The sequence below is a fragment of the Dermacentor albipictus genome, chromosome 1, assembly GCF_038994185.2.
Source record: "Dermacentor albipictus isolate Rhodes 1998 colony chromosome 1, USDA_Dalb.pri_finalv2, whole genome shotgun sequence".
In the NCBI taxonomy this organism is placed as follows: Eukaryota; Metazoa; Arthropoda; class Arachnida; order Ixodida; family Ixodidae; genus Dermacentor; species Dermacentor albipictus.
In genome coordinates, this window is record NC_091821.1 from 447669325 (window position 1) to 447687780 (window position 18456).

Below are 18456 nucleotides of genomic sequence, written 5' to 3' on the forward strand. Positions count from 1 at the left end.
ATTAATGACACACTTAAAGATACCTATATGCAAGCATGTTTCAATTACAGATCATGGTGAAAAGAACAAATGAACATTTATATCACATGGTGGTGGGGGCATATCTAGCAATTCTAAACATCCAGCTCAAAAATGTGGTGTGTTTCAGCTTGCGGACAAAAAAGAACAGCAAGAACTGCCACCACATTTAGAATCCCATCTAGGTCAGTTCGAGACATTAAACCATAGGAGAAAGCAACACAGATGGTAAGTTGCAATCACACTGGCATTGGAGAAGCTGCAGTACTGCATTTTGTAAGAGCATGTGTATGTCTCAAATAGTACCGTTTAATCCAGTGTCTAACAGAAGGCTCACAAAAATACTTTCGCCCATGTAAAAATATTGTGCTGATTATATTATCCATAATGGTGTTAATATGCACTTGTCCCCAATACATGCACAAGCTTTAACTAATAATACAAAAACGTACTCGAAGCAGAGATCAAGTTATGATGACTGAAACATGCAAACATGCTGCTGGTGAACTTCGCACTGCTGAGATAACTCTGCCACTTTGTGGGCTTGCAGGCACTTTTCGTCAAGCAAGTGAGCTCATTTAAACCATACTAAATAATCACATGAAATGCAGTCATTGCATCAGCACTGGCTTGTTATATCTGGGTTCTTACAGTGTAATTCAAATTCATTGTAATTCAATGTAATTCAACTTCAGTCCTTACAACTACTACGTCATTATATATAACATAATTACAAGTGGGTTTGATTTCATATGTAAATAATCTTAGGCAGGTATGTTCATATTCTCTATTCTATTATGCTGCTTTAGTTAATCAAAACAAACACAAGTGATGAAGACACGTGATGCATAGTTTCTTGCATGGAGTTTTCTTTCACCAGAACAGCTCAGTAAACCAGTAGTAAAACCTCGTTCATACATTTTCAGAAAAAAAAAATAACACAAGGAAAAGCTTACTAACTGGGAAAACATACCATCCGGAGCCACTAAAAAATCTGAGACTCAACTGTAGTTGGCATCCACACAATGTGAAGTGTTAAGCAAATCACTGCAGCATGTAACGAGCGCCTAGGTGGTGGGGCACGAGTGACCCTAGGGGTGCACTGTCATTCTTTGCAGCCTCCGCAAGCTTACATCTGTGCTCCACGAATTCAGCCCGAGTCAGTGGCTTCTTTCGGCAGTGCATTTTGGTGGGAAGTTTTTACATCCCCACTTCATGAAGTCTTTGCGGCATGAGATGCCCACAAGTATAGAGCCAGTGGGGCCCCAGTGGCCTGAGATGCATTTTGTTGTTCCCCTATATAGTGGAACGTTTTAAGACAGCAACAGGAAACCGAAACGAAATTCACCAACTGGCTGACACCGGAATACAATGCCACTGGAGCAAAATGAGACGCTTACATTGTGCCACCTGCACTCGGGAACCAGTGACACGTTTGGGCCATCGCCTATTAAAAGTGTGCAGAACACTTCCAATGGCACTACACAAGAGGCACTGTGAAACAGATAGCTGAAGATGCTTATAAGTAAATAAATGTCTATTCTTTCCCTCTCTCTCTCTCTATCGCAATAGTGTTGCCGGTGATAGCTGTCAATGCAAGGTGCGACTGCGCACAAGGAGATTTGCAGGCACCAGAACCAGAAAAGGAAAGGATTTACCAGAAAAGGAAACTGAGTGCATGCCAACATGTGACATGGGCAGGTAAATAATATGGGGAAGCTGCTGTGTCAGGTGCCTCCTGCTGCCAATCGTGCATGCAATGTGCCATTTCTTGTTCACATGGGATCTAGCAGCAGGAAAACGTATCATACAATAGCCATTTGACGATGTACTGAACGTATGTGCCGAAAGATCACGTTTTCTGGGAACATATTAACCAGTGAAAAAAGAAGCGCAACTGTATCGGGTCTTTAAAAGGGCGTGAAACTGAGCTTGTTGGTACCGACGCGTGGCAAGAAACGGTGCGAGAATAACGAGACAAAAAAAGACAAAAGAGGCAAGTGATGTTGTTGTATTGGGTCATTTTCTGTGTTCTCGATCATGAAAGTTGGCACCGGAAAATCATATGAAACAAGATTGTATCAATAAGGCCGTGCTGTATTATGTCTCAACAACTATCCTATGCTTAAGCCTCATATACATACATGTTTGTCATATACAGTACAATGCATCTTGTTAGTTTGTAAACTAGGAAATATAGCATACCATGGGTCCTTAAATATGCATCAAGTGACCTAAAGTTGCCACCTTCTTTTAAGTCAATGTTCATAAATGAAGTCAGTGAAGCCACTACCTGAAATATAAGCTCCCAATCTTTCATGAAGTCCACTTACTTTGATTAAGTGGCAACTTAAGATGCCTGCATGGTCCAGGCAAATGTACTGTACTGTGTTGGATACTTTGTTCTTTCTTCAGGATTTTCTATGAAAGGGAGATTTTGAGGAACAAGTTCCGGCTAGTGGCAACCACAGCGCGTAGTGCCACATGGTTTAGTTGCACCATGGAAGGGTGCTGCCTGTGTCTGTTGCATGTGGAGATGGCACATTGCACAAGGTTACATGACTAGTCTTTATTCTTTTAGAAACTCTGTCAGCCCCACTTCACATGCTCATTCAAAACTTGGCTGCTCTTAATGGGCCCCTCACCAGCTCTGACCATCTTGAGCTGACAAGTGCAGTGCATACAATAAGCGCTCATGATCATGTCTGCTAAGAATTACATCACACCACGAAAACAGCGGAAATTTCAAACTAAACCCCACTCGCCCTTCTCCTCGTGGGCGGTGATGACGGGATGACGTATGTTAGCAAGGGCACCTACGTACGTGTATATGCTATGATGTCGCTCATAGTGACAAGTGACACTTCGAGAATTATTCAAGGCAACAACAGTTATTTGAGTAATCTGTTGCTTCAATAGACAAATTAAAGTTTACAGAAATAATAAAACACACAAACCAAATTTCTTCATGTTTTTGTTTTACTTTGCACTGCAGCAAGAGAAATGTACTTTGGTTTTCCCCACACACGCTGTATTTGCCTATGTGGTGTAGCGTCGTACTTTCATGTTTCCCTCTTGTCCAGTTCAGATGTCGCTAGATTTACAAAATTTGAATTTCATGGTATTCTTGTTATTTGATTTCTTAATGATTACATCCACTGCACATGTCACTTGCATTATATAAATTTGTTGTAATCATTGCTATTGTTTTAAGCATGTGCCCCACTCCCCTCTGTAATGCCTTGGCACTTAAGGGTATGTGAAATTAATAAAATAAATAAATATAGACCTTTCCAACAAGAGCTCCATGAATATTGTCATAATGTCCCCTGTACTCTCGTGAGCCTGAGTAAGCACTTCCTCAAAAGCACAGAGGACAGCAGAAGCAGCATTTGCTTTTTCTGCCTGCGTGCAACTGTCTAGAGCGGGATGTTCCCTCTCCCTGATGGAAGGGTATATATAAAGCAAGTTATGCAGTAATATGAAGGAACTGGAGAACAAGCTGACACTGCAGAAACAGCACACAATGGTCTGCTTGAATCAGAGAGTGAAATATGTCCAAGCTTCTAGAGTAATGTGTAGTGTATGCAATGTTCCAATGAAGCAGGTGTATCGAGGCACCATTCAGAATGTCCAGAAGGCCCACCTTTTCCTGAGAGCTTCTCAAGAAGCTGCTTCCCGCACGTGTAGCGGCTGTCGACCTCACCCGTGCTGAATGCCAGGCGAAAGTTGAGGTCCCCCTGGCTGTCGTTCCAGAAGCCCAGCTTCTTTGCCTCCTCCTTCAGCCCTTGGCTGCACAGGTCAATCTTGGTCTCAATGGAAAGGCAGTTGGATATGTTCCTGCAGCCACCTGGGAGGAGACAGTCATAGTTAGCAAGGCTGGCAAAAATTCACATGGAAGGAAAATAAGTAAACATGAATTAGCAGTAGCATGAGAACTGATAAGCATAACCTCGAGAGATAAGAACATGGTTGCATGGGAAAGATAATGATTCAGTCAAGATTAAGGGGAAGGAGTAGAGTCGAGCAGGTCATGTAGTGCGCAAAAAAATGACAGCCACTTTAGCATACATCAAAGAGTGCGAATGCAAAAGCCTGCGCACTCATGAGACATTAATTAAAGTACTTGACATTATCACTTGAATGTGTTGTTACTTCTTATTACTTGTTTTCTCCCACCAAAGGTCGTGGGTCCAAGTGCCTGAATTGATGCTACCTTAATTAACTGTGCTAAAATTAACTTCACCTTAATTAACACTAAAAGTCGTGGGTGCAGCTCCAACAAAGGTTGTGGGTTCAAGTGCCTTAATTAACTCTATATTAATTACCTTTTTCTTTTTTTTTTGGCATCATGAGCGGTATCAAAGCCAGCTGTGGAAAAAGACAATCACGAAAGTGAAAGTAGTGGCACGAGCACACGTCTGCGCGAGGCAAGCTCACATGGCTTTCTGTACTGCACGCCGCGTTTTCCAGACCATCGAGGTATGAGCCACTTGAGGCTTTTGCCTTAAATAAATAGCCGGTGGTCTATAAGAGTGGCATAGTGGATGTAAATATAGGAAATGCGGCCAAGAGTTGATTGTAAGTTAGAGCAATGGGTCTAGGAAATGGTCAGCACAAGGTGGTTTAGGGAAGTACGTGGAGCACAGTGGTTATACATCTCTGGGAGCGGCCTTCATGCTGCACAATAAATATAGATTGCATTTGGCATAGTTGCACTGATGCCTTTATGCATGTGTCGCTGCAACTTTCCTCTTTTCCTTCTTCTCTCTCTGCCTCTTCTCTTCCCCCACTTTTGTCTGAAGCACAAAAATTGATTATGAGTTCTTGTCAACTTCCTTCCATTTCGGCTTTTTTAACCCTCTCTGTCTATGTATATATAAGAAGCACGCGGTAATAGTGATAAATACAATGTAGACAGATTACATCCGGTAGGCCAGATTTTCAGAGTCTGGAGCTCAAGTAAATGCTACAGAGACACTATAGCCAAGTTCTTTAATTGCCTTTCTTAAATGAAGAAAGATTTATTTTAAGTAAGAGTGTGCAAATACTTGAATATCACTGAATGAAATTGAACAGTGAACATTCGAGTAATTAAATCTGTGAATTGAATATAGATACTAGAGAGTTTTAGAATAGAGGCCCCAAACCTGTTAAGGCCCCAAAGAAATAGCGTCGAAGCCACTGCGCATTCGCGGGACGCAAACTACGTTTGGGTTCTGCGTCGAGCACGCTATATGACTGATTTATGGAGAGCCGCAAAAGCTGCCCCAAAGTCTTTGCGTCAACAAACATGGCAGCACCCATCGAAGCAACGGCTCCAACCCAGCACCAAACTAGGTTGAATTCGTGGTAATGTGTGAAGTTCATAAACTAGGAGAAGTGACTGTGGTTATTGCTTTCTCTCACCTAATACGTGTAATGAAGACCAATTCATTAGATAGCGCTGATTCCAAATACGAGTGCCAATTTAACAGCTCGTAGGGCTAAGATGGCTTAACTTAGCTGGTGAAGGCATGTCATGTTGGTTACCCAAAACTAAGCGAAACAAATTGCTTGCAGCTAATAGAATAATCTCTAAATTGTAATGAAATGCGAAAACACGAAAGTCAAAATTACTCTTCTTGTCATGAAATGGTATATTTTATTTAATTATCTGTATATATATGGTAGCTTTTCTTGATGCTGCAGTGTCGTGGCACTGCAAGCACAAGGCGCTATCCGCAAACGCAAAGACTTGTTCTAAAACCCATCACTCCTGCGTGCCCCAACACTAACCCCCACAAAGCTCTGTTATTCTGAAACTCTCTACTGCTTGATCTCTCAAGTATCTTCGGCGTAGAGACCCGTGCAGTGTCGCGTGCGTGCGCTGCGGAGCTCCTCGAACTCGGTGCCGCCCAAGGCGAGCGTTTCACCTGGTTTTCAGTGCCAATTAAGGATCACCGAGCGCAGCCCGGGCCGGCGCAGTGGCGAACTTTGTCACTGCAGGCGCTTCCCGTCGTCCGCTCGATGCGGCGATTGCGCACACACAACGCCCGAACGCTGTCTTTTTCACGGCGCGAAGGCGCGTGCGCCCTGCCCAAAAACGGATTAGTCGCGAAACGTTTTGGTAGGGTCGCGTGTGCGGCCGCGCGCTTTCCAAAGTACCCCGAAAAAAAAAAAAGCATGCATTCGGACGCGCGCTGCGGCAAACACTCGTGCCTTGCACCATCACCTCCGAGATTTACCCCCGCGCGCGTTGCGCGCACCGCGGTGGATCTCGGAGGCCATGCTTGCACCGCGTTGAATCCGCCATGCGCCGCCATGAGCTCCACTGAAAAAAAGCCGCGTAGCGGCGGCCGTTGGAACCGCCGGCGGGCCTCGTGCCGGAGACGCCTGCTTCAACTGCAGGCATGTCTAAAGTGTGTGCGGGATATTTGCCGCTTGTGCGCGTCCCAGATAGTTAGTTCTGCGGTGTCAGAGTGAGCAAGGAAATCGCACTGTACAATAGTGGACGTGTGTCCGACTTCACGGCTATCTGGGCCATTGTTTCCTTACGCGCCAAGTGTTTGCCGCAGATGAGCATCAACAAGCTTGCCTACGAAATCGAGCTCATCGCTAGTATGCAGCTTGCATTATAATGCCACGGCCACTAATGGCTTCATTTGTTGGCTCGTGAACCAACGCTCTTTATTCACACACTTGCTTGGTTTACATGCCGTGTATGTTTATAGAAGGTTGAGGGAGCGCCGTCGCACCTGCGAAATAATGAATGGTTCGTACAGACGTGGCCACGCGAGAAGCCAGCGACGGTAAACCTTGCAAACCAGCACGATGTGCTTGAGAAAAATAGCACATATAGTACTCCCGCAATAATTAAGGGTTGATTGTTTTTGTGCCTGTGTCTTACCACTGCACAGCATGGATTTCACATGTTCCATCGTTAAACAAGCAGGGCGTTTCGATGATTTCACCGGAGCAGGCAAGTGGGATATCAGAAGACGCCATAGCTGAAAATTTGCCTCCATGGTCAGTCAAAAGCATATCGCTTTTACATTTTATATTATTTTTTTAATGTCACAACCGTTTTTACTAGTATCACCCTCGCACCCAAATGCAGAGTTAAACCGCTTGTTGTATCGCCTGTTATAGCACACCCCGTCTGTATATCCAATGCAGCGCTTTTTCATTAGTCAAAAGAGTGTGTTGACACAATATTAACACTTTCAAAGCAAGTACAACGCATGGCAATAAATAATTCTTATAAACCACGCGCTACATTGAAATCATTCTCAAAGCAGGGCCAAATACAGTGAAGCAACATGAACTATATTGATTCATCATAAAAGAGAAGAAAAAGAGAACAAGCACTAGCTAGCACTAGCAAGAAAAGAAAACAAACAAGAAAAGAAACATGAAGGTTTCAGAATTGACCACAACGCATGACACAGCTGGGGTAACGTGAATATACATTAGTTGCAGACACCAGGGCTTCGAAGTTCAGGCGTCTCCCATTACCGCGAAGTGATATTAAGAGGCATACAAAACAACGAGGTTGAATGCCCTGTCAAAAGCCTTTAATGCTCACATACGCCAGGTTGTACAGTCAAAGTGCAGATAGCTGAGGCGAGAGCACACCTAACGTTATATGCCGCAGCCGCAGGTCGCATTTCAGTGCCTTCGATAGGTAGAGCAACAGCCGATGCCGTGCAACGCATGGATGATTGCATGACGGTTTTTTTTTTTTTAAAGGCGCAGTCACCTGCTTGTTAACACGGAGCCCTTTGTTCAAAGCGTCTAAACACACCGAGCGCTTCACAGCTTCGCTCCGCATTCTCTGGCTTTGCTTTTCGTATATATTTTTCCAAAGGGGGGCATCGCGTCTCATCAGTAACAACAACCTAACGTTCATCGTATCTTCTGGACTTTAGACAAAGCGACGAAGTTTAAACGACCCGCCGTGGTTCGTTAGTGAGTTGGGCTGCTGAGCTCGGGAGGTCGCGGGATTGAATCCCGGCCGCGGCGGGTGCATTTCTATGGGGGCGAAATGCGAAAGCACCCGTGCACTTGGATTTAGGTGCACATCAAATAACTCCGGGTGGCCCAAATTATTTCGGAGTCCTTCACTACGGCGTGCCTCGTAATGAGATCGTGGTTTTGGCACGTAAAACGACATAATTTTTTTTGTAATAAGATCTTATGCGTCCGACGACCTACCGATTCTTCGTGTTCGAAGCAGGGCCAGTGCTTGGGGACACGGCGGAGACGCATGACCCGGCCGTATATGGGTTTCGAACTCCGAACGCTGGAACAAGCGCTGTTCGCAGTTGCTGCTGCTTTTCTTGGAAGCAGATAAATTGACAACGCACCGCGTTTCACGAGAAAAAAAAACAGCAAATGCAGCTCACCGTATTTTGCGGGAGTCAGCGTCATCTGAGGCAATAAGCTCCACCGCGCTTGGCCTGCAAGGATGACTCCGCTCCCGCAATGCGATCGATCGCACGCATGCAAACCCTTATGCGTAAGATGCCACTGATCCAGCGACAATGCAAATCAATAATGGTCGCATTACAGGGCGAAGTACACACGGGCAAGCCCTCGCTCAAAAATGTGACGAATACATATCGCTTATTATCGCTCACAACGGTCTGTTCACTTCGGCCGAAGTATACCTGTAGCCTAAATGTGCTGACGCTGGATCGTGAACCTCTCACAAATCGCCCAAAGTGCGGAACACGTGCCTTGCAGGAAACGACCGAAGTGGAACAAGCATTCATAACCAGGCCCTCATAACCGCCAGCCACTGTTCCTCCGCGAGGCTCCAAATAGTTCGTACCTCAAGCTATCCCTGCAAAAATGCGGTAACTACGAAAATAAAGTTATAAGCGTGTAATTTTATACGTTTTCACTTGTCCATTACAGTGAAACGGTGGAAGACTAATTTTTTATTGAACTGAAATAAAACGCTTACTTCGCTGCAAATTATTGCCACGTTTCACAAGTAAAACGGGCTCAGCAGTGAAATGAACTGTATTGCGGACTTTTGAAGAGCGAAATTCTCAGACCCCACACATTTCGTCCATGACTGTTTGCACATCTCATCACTTCCGCCGATGAAAACAATCAAGAACAGCAGACGCTCAGGAGATGTCAAGTACGACGTCATTTTGAAAAGGTCGCATGACGACGATTTTGTTTGCTTCTGTGATTGGCTGGCGGATTAAACAATCCCGCGCAGTCCATATGCCTTGGTTGCCAACTGCTGTTTATTTAAGTTGTATCCACGGAGGAAGGAAACTCAGGAGACGCCCTGACGTCACTCTTCGTGAAGCTAAAGTGAAGTTGGAAGTTGGCGTTGCTCATGGCGTTGCTCCGCCTATTGGGCCAGCTCTCCCCTCTTGCTTATATTTCTCGCGAAACCACGCCGCGTTGCGCGCAACCGTGCTGTTCGGACGCGCGGGCTCCGCAGCAATACTAAACAATCGTTAGCACGTTAGCATGATTCCGCGAAAGAGGGCAACATTTCCCGCGGATATTCCTTCGTCCGTTGCCATTGCCATGGCTCGGTACATTGCGTACAGCGTTGCATGCGCGTTAATTTCACGAACTTTAGTTCCTCCTGTCCCACCTGGCCACAGCAACATCCGGTAGAGCACGGACCAGATAACGCAGCGCAACAAAACACGGAGACCAACGCAAACCTGCCCGCACACCGCCTTTGCCACGGTACGAAACCTGCGGAGCAGCACGTGTGAGCACACAGAACAATAACAAAGTCGCCATTGTGGCCCGAAAGGCGTGGCCGCTACAGCAAAGAAACAAAAAAAACTGCAGAAAAAATGAGAACCTTCTACGTCATTTCCTCCACACTTTTCTCCTAGCGCGCGGAGGGGGTAGGGCCTCTCCTCAGTTTCCTTCCTCCATGGTTGTATCCAACTAAAGCAGCTGCCGGCCGAGCGCGCACAGAATAAAAACTACCGGTAACCAAACGTCTCGGCAAATCTCGAATTTGCTCCGTGACCTTGACGCAAGACGTGACGTGCTGGGCCACCACTGTGGCTTCCCGGAGCGTACGATTGCCAAGGCGAGCACGATTTTCTGTGGCCGCCGGTGTAAACTTTACGGGGATGGTTTACCACAAGTTCTTGTCGAAAGACATTTACGCAATTTCATCTGTATCAAGCTCAAACAATTATTTTCACCGTTGAAACGTCGCGAAAGAAAAGCTAGCCCTGCGTCGTTAAGTCAAGGGCGCGGAGCAAGCCATGAAGAAAATAAAGTGCTTACGGGAAGGAAATGCGCATGTCAAGTTTTTTTTGCCCTTGCCTGCAGCACATATTAAATGTCTCTAAGGCAAAATATGTTTTTATTTAGTAATTTGCCAGCTAAATAACTAATCGTTAGCATCAGGTCAGTTTTTATTTTTTTTATTTTTCGGGTAATGAAATGATCGTAATCGTGGCTTAAATGAAGGCGAGCGTGGACACTTATGGTAATTTCATGCTTCTAAATAAAATCCGAGTCACCAGGAGGTTATGTTCGCCCTCATGAGTCTGCAGCGACTGCGGGTATTTACTGACTCATGCGCGTCCTGTTGAATTTACATTCCGCGCTTTCTGAGCCGGAAGGCAGTGATTGAATTATTCTCACTCTGTATACTGCGTGTGTTTTGCGATGTGTGCGCAAAATTAACAGATCATTCATATTCCTTTCCTCTGTTATCCCACACGTTATAAATATACATAATGCTATGTTGTTCCAGAGCACAGCAGTGTGAGAATTGTTAGGTTATGTTACATGCACATAATATTTTGAACGTGACTGATCTTGTTAAAGATAGCCTGGCCATATTTATTTTTAGGGCATTACACAATGATATACCAACAACTATCATACCAAAAACATCCCTTATTAATAGAAACAATACTAGATTTGCAGGCAGTATGAACTACATTTCACCCTTTGTTCGCACCAGCTATGGTAAGCAGTCATTACACTTTTTACCTTTATCTCTCTGGAACACATTACCATTTCCTTTAATATTGCTCAACGCTTACAGATTTCATACAGAACTTAAGCACTTTCTTTTAGCTTCCTCCGACTTTCCTATTTGTACGTGTTGTATCGTTAGCTTTAACTTTGTTTCTATGTTCGTCTCCCGCATTTTTTTCTTGAAACTTCTTTGTAGTTTCACCTTTTGCATTCGTCTGCTGCTTTTCTGTTCATTTATGCCTTGTCTCCTAGAAACTTTTATTATCGTAAGTTTTACATGTCACCATTGTTGTATGCATTACTAATTCTAGTCATTATGCACAGGAGGTCCTTTTCCATTTTTATCTACAGGACCTCCTTCTGTATATACTTATCATGTAATTATCCCCATTTTTGTCATGAATAAACTGATTCTGATGTTAAATTGCGAGGTTTAGCGTCCAGAAGCTGAAAAGTGGGCTATGAGGGGCAACGTGGCGGAGGCTTCCATATTTATTTTCGCCATCTGGTGTTCTTGAATGCACACCCCAAACACGGTACACGAACATTAATTTTTTTTTTCGAATAAAGAAGCGGCCACGTGCACTGCGAGCGAGGTGCAGCTTAACGAAGCGTTACCCAACGACCCCGTCCGCCTGCGTTTACCCGAATACCAGACATTCTCTATTCTCTGTCTCCTATCCTCCCATCCTCTATACAGTTGTATCCACGTCCCCTCCGTACTTGCAATATTAGTAGAAAGGTAAGCGCTGCAGTTTCTGCAATGCTTCTGAGGGGCGTCACGGATAATTACAACTGTGAAGAGGTCAATGTGGTCAACTCTGAAGAGGCCAGGAAGCCCCGGAGGGCATTTCGCACATGCCACGCGATGGAAAGGACCAAACGAATTTCTCGCTCTCAACCACCCCTCGACGCGGCGTGCAGGACGACTACAGCTGCAGCAGTAGCAGCGCAAGATCCCAAGGAAGCGGCACAGAAAGCCTCGTTTTAAAATTCTAAGCAATAAATAAAAGATTGCCGCAAAACACAGTTCTCCTGTACTGAGAACTTCATTAGTATTCCGTACAACAGAACGTCACTAATCCATTAGTTTCAGAGGAAAAAAAAGAAAGAAATGTGTTTTATTCTGTTCAACAGAAAACCTACTGACAAAAGAAATATTTTCCAGACCTTCGCATACTAGAAATGAGCTGTAATCAGTGCTGGCATACTAGTTTGGTGTTCCCCTTAATAAGAGCAGACCGTATTGTATATCTTGATTTCAGTGTACTTAAACTACTGACAGAATGCTACATTCTTGTTATGCAATGCTAGGATCACCGCGAGCGTGTGCAGCCCCACATTCTCGGGCCCAGAATTTGTAAGCATTAAATTTTATTAAATAATTTCTTCTTGATTCGATTCGAAGTCTACTATTCGATAATCCCAGACGCCTAAATATAACCAAAAGGAAACTAAACCCAATGTTTCTTTTCGAACATTACAAACAAACCACAATGTCACTAATGTTCGGGTGAAGTTGCAGCTTTTGCCATGGTATCGTTGTACAACTACATCTTTTTATTTTCAAAATAGTCCAAAACCTGTCAAGATGAGCTGTAGCTTACTCTGCCAGGTTCTCGCCATATTTAGTTCTTGTTTGTCTCGCTTACGAAATTGCTTCGAACAAGAATTCGATGCTATCCTCATCATGCAAGCGATCCCAGCCAACTAGCAACCGCTGCCCCCCACCCTTTTTCCACCTTTACAGATGAACCCAGTTAATCATCAGCTCACATGCCTATGCTCAAATGGAGAGCGGCAAGTTCGCGATTTCACTCCATGACCTGTCTTGCCTCTTATTTTCTACACTCTCATGGTCTAGAGTAGAAATTTTGCATTGCAGCTAGAATTTAGCAAAGCCACTGTATGCTTAGTGATTACTTCGATAGCCTTTGTAGAAAAAAAAAAAACATCCTATGCGACAGCGACGCACATAAAGATACCGCTGTGTGATTTCCGGCTTCATGTCATGCAGTGCCCGCCGGCGAAGCATGAAAATTCTGGAAAACGTCGCCAAATGGGACGTGGATTGCATTAAACATTTGTGCCAAGAGGTTTCTAGAAACGTTTGTAAAATGTTTCTTACATTGATGCTTTTGACCAAGGGTACTTCCTTGCGCACTGTATATTTAGGTGTCTAAAATTTCTAGGAATGTTTTAGAATAGTTAGGTTTATTAACTGGAAGTCGTATTGCCTTGATCCCCCGCACAAAGTGCATTTAGTTGTGTTTAGCAACACAAAATTCGCGATTTGCACGAATATCACCACCAAAGAGACGCAAGCATGGAAGAAAAAAAATATGACATCTCATCACGATAAACATATGTGTAAAATCGACATTTCCTGTGACAGATGTGTTTATACACAAAAAACAGTTCTTGTGCTTTTCTCCGTGCAGATATGTATAGAGACCGCTAATTTGCTGACTTTTCTTGTAACGTGTATGCGCGAAGAAGAACAGACACACGCACTGGTTGGTATTGCATTATACACGATGAGTAGCGCAAACGAAGCACGCACTACAGCATAGAAGATAAAAAAAAACTTACCTGTCGTGTTTTGTGCTCCCCTTGTGTTACGCATTCCATTTATGTGTCTAAAGTTTATTCACCTTACGAGGAATCGGCCAGCTGCCTTTTGCACTTTGCGTGCACAGCGCACGCAAAGTGATGCACGCCTGCGTTGAGCTACGTAACACGCTCCCGCAGTTATGTCGATTAAACGGAGCGGCCGTGGTCTAAACAAAAATTACCATCGAGGAAAGATAACGGACATCCTTTAAAGAAGCATAAGAAAGGATGTTGATGTAACGTCCTTCTCAATTTAGTTGTTGCCTTTCGAAAATTCCGAAGATTCCCCCATTCCCAATATGATATCTTCATACTGTTGGTCTAGATACCCTCTGGAAAAGAGGGACGCACGATAGGCATGAAAAAACCTCACGATAAACTTCGTAGAGAGCTATTCTTTTTTTTTTCATGCAATGAAGAAAAAAAAACTGCCATGGTCTGGTGATTAAAGTTTCTGTCTCGCGAATGAGAGGACATGAATTTGAATCTTGCTGTGAGATAGTTTGCCTCTGGCCAGTGTTCCTTTAATATAGTTGTATAAATGGCTACCGTCGTTATCTTTGACATAAATTAATTACAATTACTAGCACTGAACTGATTTGTAAAAAAGATAAAGGTCTAAAATGGCTCTCGAAAACCTCATTTCAAGATGTTTTCTAACCCACTAATTAATGTGGCAATAGGACAGTTACAGGAGGTTTTCAGGAAGTATACATACAAGTATAACGTTTAAACAGGGACTTCCTTTAGACGTTTCGTTTATTCTTTAACGACATACTTATAATAATAACTTCTTCATTTCCATCAGTGATGGAGGAGACTGCGAGTAAAAGTCGCTTTAGAGGCAAGCGACTTGACTAGAGCCCGCAGCCTCCTTTACAAGGCAAACAGCGATTGAACAGGATATATATATATATATATATATATATATATATATATATATATATATATATATATATATATATATATATATATATATATATATATATATATATATATATATATGTGTGTGTACGAATTGACTACATGTGAAATATGTACAAAAAATAAACGCAAAAACACAAATTTCCTGAAAAACGCTCTTCAATTTTTTAAGAAAGATTGAGTGACAAAACGTTCATGTAAAGCTCGTACATCAGTTATATAAATATCAAGACTTGATTTCAGAAACAAATTTAAATGTGTTGGTAGTGTGTATGATATCTTTTGTGTAGAATAATTGGCTCGCGGAGTGACTACCTTCCATTGTTCCGTACACCTTGTGATGTAAGAATGTGTGTTCCTGGTGAAATTACATAACTCATGAAGACACTTTAAATTATTTTTTACCTCCCGTTTGAAAGACTGACTTAACTTTAATTTTAAAGGTTGAACACGGGTATTATATTTGCTTTCAAAAATAAGTCTGATGTGTGGGCATTGTAAGGCAAGTTAAATAGTACTCGCCAAAAATATTTCTGAAGTATATGTATTTTCTCTAGACTCGTACGTGATGTGGTACCCCACACGAGCAGACAGTAATAAAGTGTAGAAAAAAATAGGGTGTTATAAACAAGAACCTTGATTCTGTAAGGCAATAAAAGAGGACTCAGCCGCACCATCATGCCAACTACACGAGATAATTTGCCCAATATCGATTCTCTGTGCATGTCCCAAAGCATATTTTGTGTGAAAATAACTCGAAGTATTTTAAAACTATCTACAATTTCTATGTTTACGTCGTCATAAACAAGGTTGATGAAACTGGTTATTTGCTTAGATTTGGACCTAAAGATTATTGCCTTTGTTTTGTTTATATTGATTTGTAGGCAGTTTTGTTTTGACCATACATGAAGAATATTTGCAGAGCAGTGTTAACTTTATTCTCAAGGCTACTAGAGTCAGGTGATGAAAAAAATATACTGGCATCGTCTGCGTACATTACGTATTTCGCATCCTTATAGATATTTACTAAGTCAGGAACGGGCCAAGAATACTACCCTGAGGAATGCCTCTCATGATATGTTTCAAATTTGAGCGGCTATTGTTTATTTCAACATATTTATAGCGATTATCAAGATAAGATTTTATAAGGCTTCCACAGTGCCCTCGAATACAGTACGTTTCAAGCTTATCAAGTAGGACCGAGTGAAGGATGCAATCAAAGGCTTTAGTAAAATCAATATAAATACCAAGGACAATGCTCTTAATTTGAAATTGCGATAAAATAAATTCTTTTTGGTGGAGTAGTGCTAAACATTCTAAACGTGCTAAAGAGTAGTGCTTAGACGTTCTTTAGCTCTTTTCGTGTTTCGTGGCCGCGTTTCGTTCGTCCTTGTGGGGACAGTGCTTAGCCGCTGAGCCCTGAAAGACACGAGGTTTTGCAAGCTGACAGTAGTTGTCACCCTGTCTCCAGGTCGACTCTACAGTGGCCGACGATCGGGGTTAGCGCGCGCGAACACACACGTCTGTCACGCGATTCGCCATCCGAGAACGCGTCGGCGCGGGGCAATTTCCGCGCACGCTGTCTTGTTTACACACACACCGCGTCCGCTTCTGCGTTATCTGGAATATGAACTCGCGACGGACACTTATAAGACACGCGCGAGGCCCACCGCGAACGAGTGACGCGCGCTTTCGCTGCGATGCTTCCCGGAACTCGGTTTGTGCTCACGGCACCTGGCTTACGTCGAGGAGCCGTCGTCGGTGCGCGGCACGCGCAACACAGCGCAGGGTTGGCGAGCAATTGTTAGGAAAAAAACGCGACAGGGACAAAGACGACAGAAGAACAACAACAAAAAATACAGGACGAGCGGTAACGTAGTACGCATATAGGCAGGGGCACGTGCATGCATTCCCCGTGGTCATTGGGGCGCGTTGTGCCGACGCACGCTCCATGCCGGTGCACACGGCGCTCCGTGCCGAAAATACTCCGCATGACTGCGTATTACCACGGGAACCACAGATACCGACGGCCTTGGAGATCAAAGATAACGAGCGAAACTGTAAACACTGGGAACCACACACCGCGGCAACGGCGCTGAAAGCGAACGCCCGAACAAACAGCGTTCAAAGGCGCTCGTTCAAAACGCGAAGGCCAGCAGGATTTTTTTTTTGTCAGTTTAACAAGATTTTCATTTATTCAGTAATTATGTCCAGGCGCAGGCTACTGGGCAGTGACTATCAGACGTACACCGGTTCAAAATTATGTGACTGCGGCTCCGAAACAAAGCTGAGGGAGGGGGGCGCGGGCTCACAGGTTAAACTGTAGGGGTTGGTTCCACTGCATCACGACTGCCTCCCCATCTCCAACAAACTGTTATGCAACACTTCGAAAGGGCAATGCGCGAAAGACGAGACGAAGGTAAAGTGACAGGCTGACTGCTGGAGCTGTGGGCTCTGCGAGCTGCATGTGTATCACCGTGCGTGTCTACCCAGCACCTCCGCTAAATGTTCCGTTTAACACAGCAAGCGTAAGGCACAAATTTACATACGAACTATATACATTCAAAAGCCCAATGCAGACAACCCGGCTGATACAGAGCTCCACGCCCCAGTAGACAGCATCTCTGTTTCGCGCACGGATTTTTCCAAATGGTCCGCAACATTATTAAAGCGATCGTAAAGAGAATCAGGCCCTTAATCCGTTTAAACTGATAAAGTGTTATTTCACGGCACAGCCAAAAATAAAACTAGGGAGAAGTATCGGGAAAGTTGGTTGGAGGATTCTTTGCTCAAGGGCTGAATTGCTGCAAGGAACGGTGATGACTACCGCAGCATTACACATTCATGTGCCATCGGTGTGTGTTTGGCAAGGACGTGCCCACGTTTCAAAAACATTTTTGTTTAGCTCCCGTCGCTAAGTAGGATCCTTGAAGTATAGTTTTGGGAGTGGAAAGTGCAACAGCTCATTTACGAGTGAAGTAATTTTTGTCGTCATAATCCCTTTAAGCATGGGCTTCACAAAAGCATAAAAAATAACAGCCGGCACTTGTCTGTCTGTGCAGTCATTCCGACTGATACATTGCGACATTTATAAAATAAGAGGCCGTACACAAACACGTCAAAATCTAATTAATGGGAGGGGGGTCCCCGCAGCACTCTGCGAAGGCGAGTGGCGTTGAACTTGAATTTATTTTTCACCCGTAGTACACACAAAACGCAAGTGAAGAATTCGGCAATTCAGTGAGGCTGAAAATTTCGAGGATCCGTGCAAGCGTACACATCTGGCTATACTGAACAAATCATTTTTGACCTGATCAGTGGCTGTGGCGTTATGCTGCCAAGCACGAGCTCGCGGTTCTGACCCTCGGCAGAATTCAAAACGAGGAAAGCGCTTGTGCACCGTGATTCCAACTTAGTAAAATTGTTATTAAGTTCTGGTTTATTACATGCGAAAACGACGGTATACGATTATAGGGACACGCCGTGGTGCGGGACTCCGGATATAATGCGACCACCTGGAGCTTATTTTAACGTGCACCTAACACACGCGCGGTTCACATGCGTTTTCTTCCATTTCGCCCCCATCGAAATGCGCCCCCCGCGGCCGGGTTTTGATCTCGTGCTTAGCGTGTGGAACTTCTCGATTCACGTTACCACGGCGATACAGAAATGGGACGCAAATGGGATCGAGACGCTGACATCGCAATCGGTTCCTGACTCTCCCCTTTTTGCGTCTCCTTTGCACGCCCGGCAGCGTACGTAACATTATTCTGGTATGTTTCTTTATAAATCCGCCATCATAGTTTTCCGTGATACGTCAAAATGGCGCTCGAATCCAGCCTATTTGGGCCCGAGCCATTATGACCTGTCACGGAGGGCCAATGCAAGGTGTGGAAAAAAAAATAGACTGGAATAGTCTTACGTTATATC

General features: G+C 44.0%; 1 protein-coding gene across 2 annotated transcripts in view; it reads right to left on the reverse strand.

Annotated features, from left to right (window-relative positions):
• The window catches only part of LOC135915316 (secernin-2), a 122602-nt gene that overhangs the window by 31733 nt on the left and 72413 nt on the right, over positions 1-18456 (reverse strand). For both annotated transcript variants that reach the window (XM_065448352.1, XM_065448353.1), the window contains exon 5: positions 3665-3868. In XM_065448352.1, coding sequence (XP_065304424.1) covers positions 3665-3868 — 204 coding nt within the window. The remainder of the gene's footprint in view (positions 1-3664; positions 3869-18456) is intronic.